Genomic DNA, 2,762 nt, shown 5'->3' with positions numbered 1-2,762 from the left:
GTTGTTTTTTGTCTCCGACACGTATATAAAACACTGGTTGTTGTTTTTTGTCTCCGACACGTATATAAAACACTGGTTGTTGTTTTTTGTCTCCGACACGTATATAAAACACTGGTTGTTGTTTTTGTCTCCAACACGTATATAAAACACTGGTTGTTTTTTTTTTGTCTCCAACACGTATATAAAACACTGGTTGTTTTTTTTGTCTTCAACACGTATATAAAACACTGGCTGTTTTTTTTTGTGTCTAACTGTTTCTTTATATTCTTTTTTTACAGAGGCTGATATTGCAAATTCTGTTTTTTCATACGGCCTTTATTTTAGTGACTATTGTGTTCACGCAACAACAAAAATCTGTAAATGATTAGGAGCATTTTAAACTTTGTCCCTACATTACCCGTATCTAATCCTGTACTTTGTTTTGTTTCCATACAGACACACACTCGACAATAACGAACGCGTTCTTAAGCATAGCGTGCCTTTTTATAGATGGCTAAAAAAAGAAATTACAGTATCAGCAAACAAAAGCGCTTCTACCCTGAAGGATACGGTAAAATCGTTTCTAACCAAATAAAACACTTTTTTTAAATATTCATTAGGTAATTTTTGAAATTGAAAACGCTAAAAAACTAAAATGATTAACTTTTCGAAAATTTTTCAAATGTGAAATTTTCGGTCCGCTAAAATAAAGGTGGTTTGTACATCATACATCAGAGCTTGCCGTATTGTTTTGTTGGTTATCTATTTACCACCCACTCCCTCTCCCTTGTACATTAGATAAATCGCACCCTGGTTATTGTAACCTGTTACATTGTATACTATAATGTGTAACACTGCATTCTATTGCCTATTACCATATTATACACTCACTGTACAACTGCTGGTAGGACAATATACATCAAAGTAGTTATTTTGATGTGATTTGCGTAGAGTGTTATTCTTTTATTACCTGAGCCTAACGTAAAATGTATTCTGTTGTTTGTTATATGTATGGTATATTTTACTCGCCCATATTTATATAAAAATTTCAAGAACATGCAGCATTGATTCTACTAATTTAGCCGTTCGTTGAAAATATCAAAAATAAATGAGAAGTCCAGTCTATCACTGATCTAGGGTCACTGATTAAGGAGGGGATTCTCCGAAACCGGTATAACTCTGTGATGGGATTCTCCGAAACCGGTGTAACTCGGTGAGAGGTGATAAATCGAGTTAGATTAGGCTTTACATTTATTTTTTGTTGTCAAATTGACCAGTAGCGTATCAGACTAATAGCTTGACGAAAGATAAACTGTTCTTATGTCAGACATGTTCTTAAACTGTGTCAGAGTAGCACGTGAAAACGTGTAGTTAGCCAAACCTAATTTAATTAAATACTCTTGTTGTTTTAGAATAAATGACTGTATAGTAAGTATTTATTTATTTTCCTGTGATTAAAGAATACCACACTGTTTATCGTCTGTTATTTTTTTATGATATAGCGTATAGTGTTTAATATAGCATTATAACGATTTAATTTGTGTTAAATTGTTCAGTTAGGAAATATGTATTTTGTCTATACACACACGTACGCAAAATAAAATAATATAATTTGTTGATCTAAATAAAATGGCGACTCCATGTTCTAATATAGCATTATAACCATTTAATTTGTGTTAAATTATTCAGTTAGAAAATAGGTATTTTGTTATTTTGTCTATATATATATATATATATGTATATGCGCGTGCGCGCAGTATAAAAAATATAATTTGTTGGTTTAAATAAAATGGCGACTCCATCTAAGAGCGCAATGTTCCTTTGTAGTTATGTGACTTACTTTTTTCTCAAATCTAGCCGTTGACCTGAAGTACCCCCAGTTTATCGGGTCCTCCTACTTGGCTCTGCCTGTGTTACGTGACGCCCACAAGTCAATGCAGATTTCCCTGGAGTTTCGCCCTGAATCTCTCGACGGTATCCTCTTGTACAGCGGGGAACATGCTGATCTCCAAGGGGACTTCGCGGCTCTCACTCTGAACAAAGGATTTGTGGAATTCAGGTAAACGACTCTTCTCTACTTCATTTAGTGCGACATCTGCTCTGAAGTCTTTCAAATGTTGAAGAAGCGGGAAAAACACATCTTCTGAGTATTCATTACTCTGGTAGACACAAGATACAAAGATCCTTCTACGTGTTGTGTGTCACGTTATAATTTGCCAAAGCCTTTTTCAGTAATTGTGTAATGCAGGTTTTTTTCCATAATTAAATAATTACGATAATTTTTTTTTCGCCCGTAAAAGTCATTTTCTAACTGTTGTTATGAAAGTATGACATGTAACTACTGATAGTCCTTAAAGGAGGTTGTAAATTCTATTTGAAATCTGCCCGTATTAGCTTGGTGTAGCAGTGGAACAAAACCAGCTCGTGCTCATTCTTGGGCAATGTCATAGATTCAGAGTCTGAGTTCTTTACAGGTGTTCTTAACAATATGTTTGAATTAGTGAAACCAGAAATAAATAGAGCAAACCTATGTTACCTACTTTGGATTTAAACTTGATCTTGATAAGATTATCTCCTGATGATGATAATTCCAAACCTCGTCCACAAACTTTATTTCATTGCGGTGAATCAAGTAGTGAATGAATCTGAACCACACGCGTTGCTAATTAGTGCAACTGAATGAATCTGAACCACACGCGTTGCTAATTAGTGCAACTGAATGAATCTGAACCACACGCGTTGCTAATTAGTGCAACTGAATGAATCTGAACCACACGCGTTGC

General features: G+C 34.6%; 1 protein-coding gene across 1 annotated transcript in view; it reads left to right on the top strand.

Moving 5' to 3' along the window:
- Positions 1-2,762, top strand: part of LOC106458584 (pikachurin-like) — a 151,185-nt gene that overhangs the window by 106,696 nt on the left and 41,727 nt on the right. The window contains exon 4 of the mRNA XM_013918104.2: positions 1,837-2,038. Within this exon, the coding sequence (XP_013773558.1) occupies positions 1,837-2,038 (202 nt within the window). The remainder of the gene's footprint in view (positions 1-1,836; positions 2,039-2,762) is intronic.

The sequence above is a fragment of the Limulus polyphemus genome, unplaced genomic scaffold, assembly GCF_000517525.1.
Source record: "Limulus polyphemus unplaced genomic scaffold, Limulus_polyphemus-2.1.2 Scaffold488, whole genome shotgun sequence".
NCBI classification, from domain to species: domain Eukaryota; kingdom Metazoa; phylum Arthropoda; class Merostomata; order Xiphosura; family Limulidae; genus Limulus; species Limulus polyphemus.
Note: the sequence above shows the minus strand (reverse complement) of the source record. Positions and strands in the feature narration are given on the sequence as shown.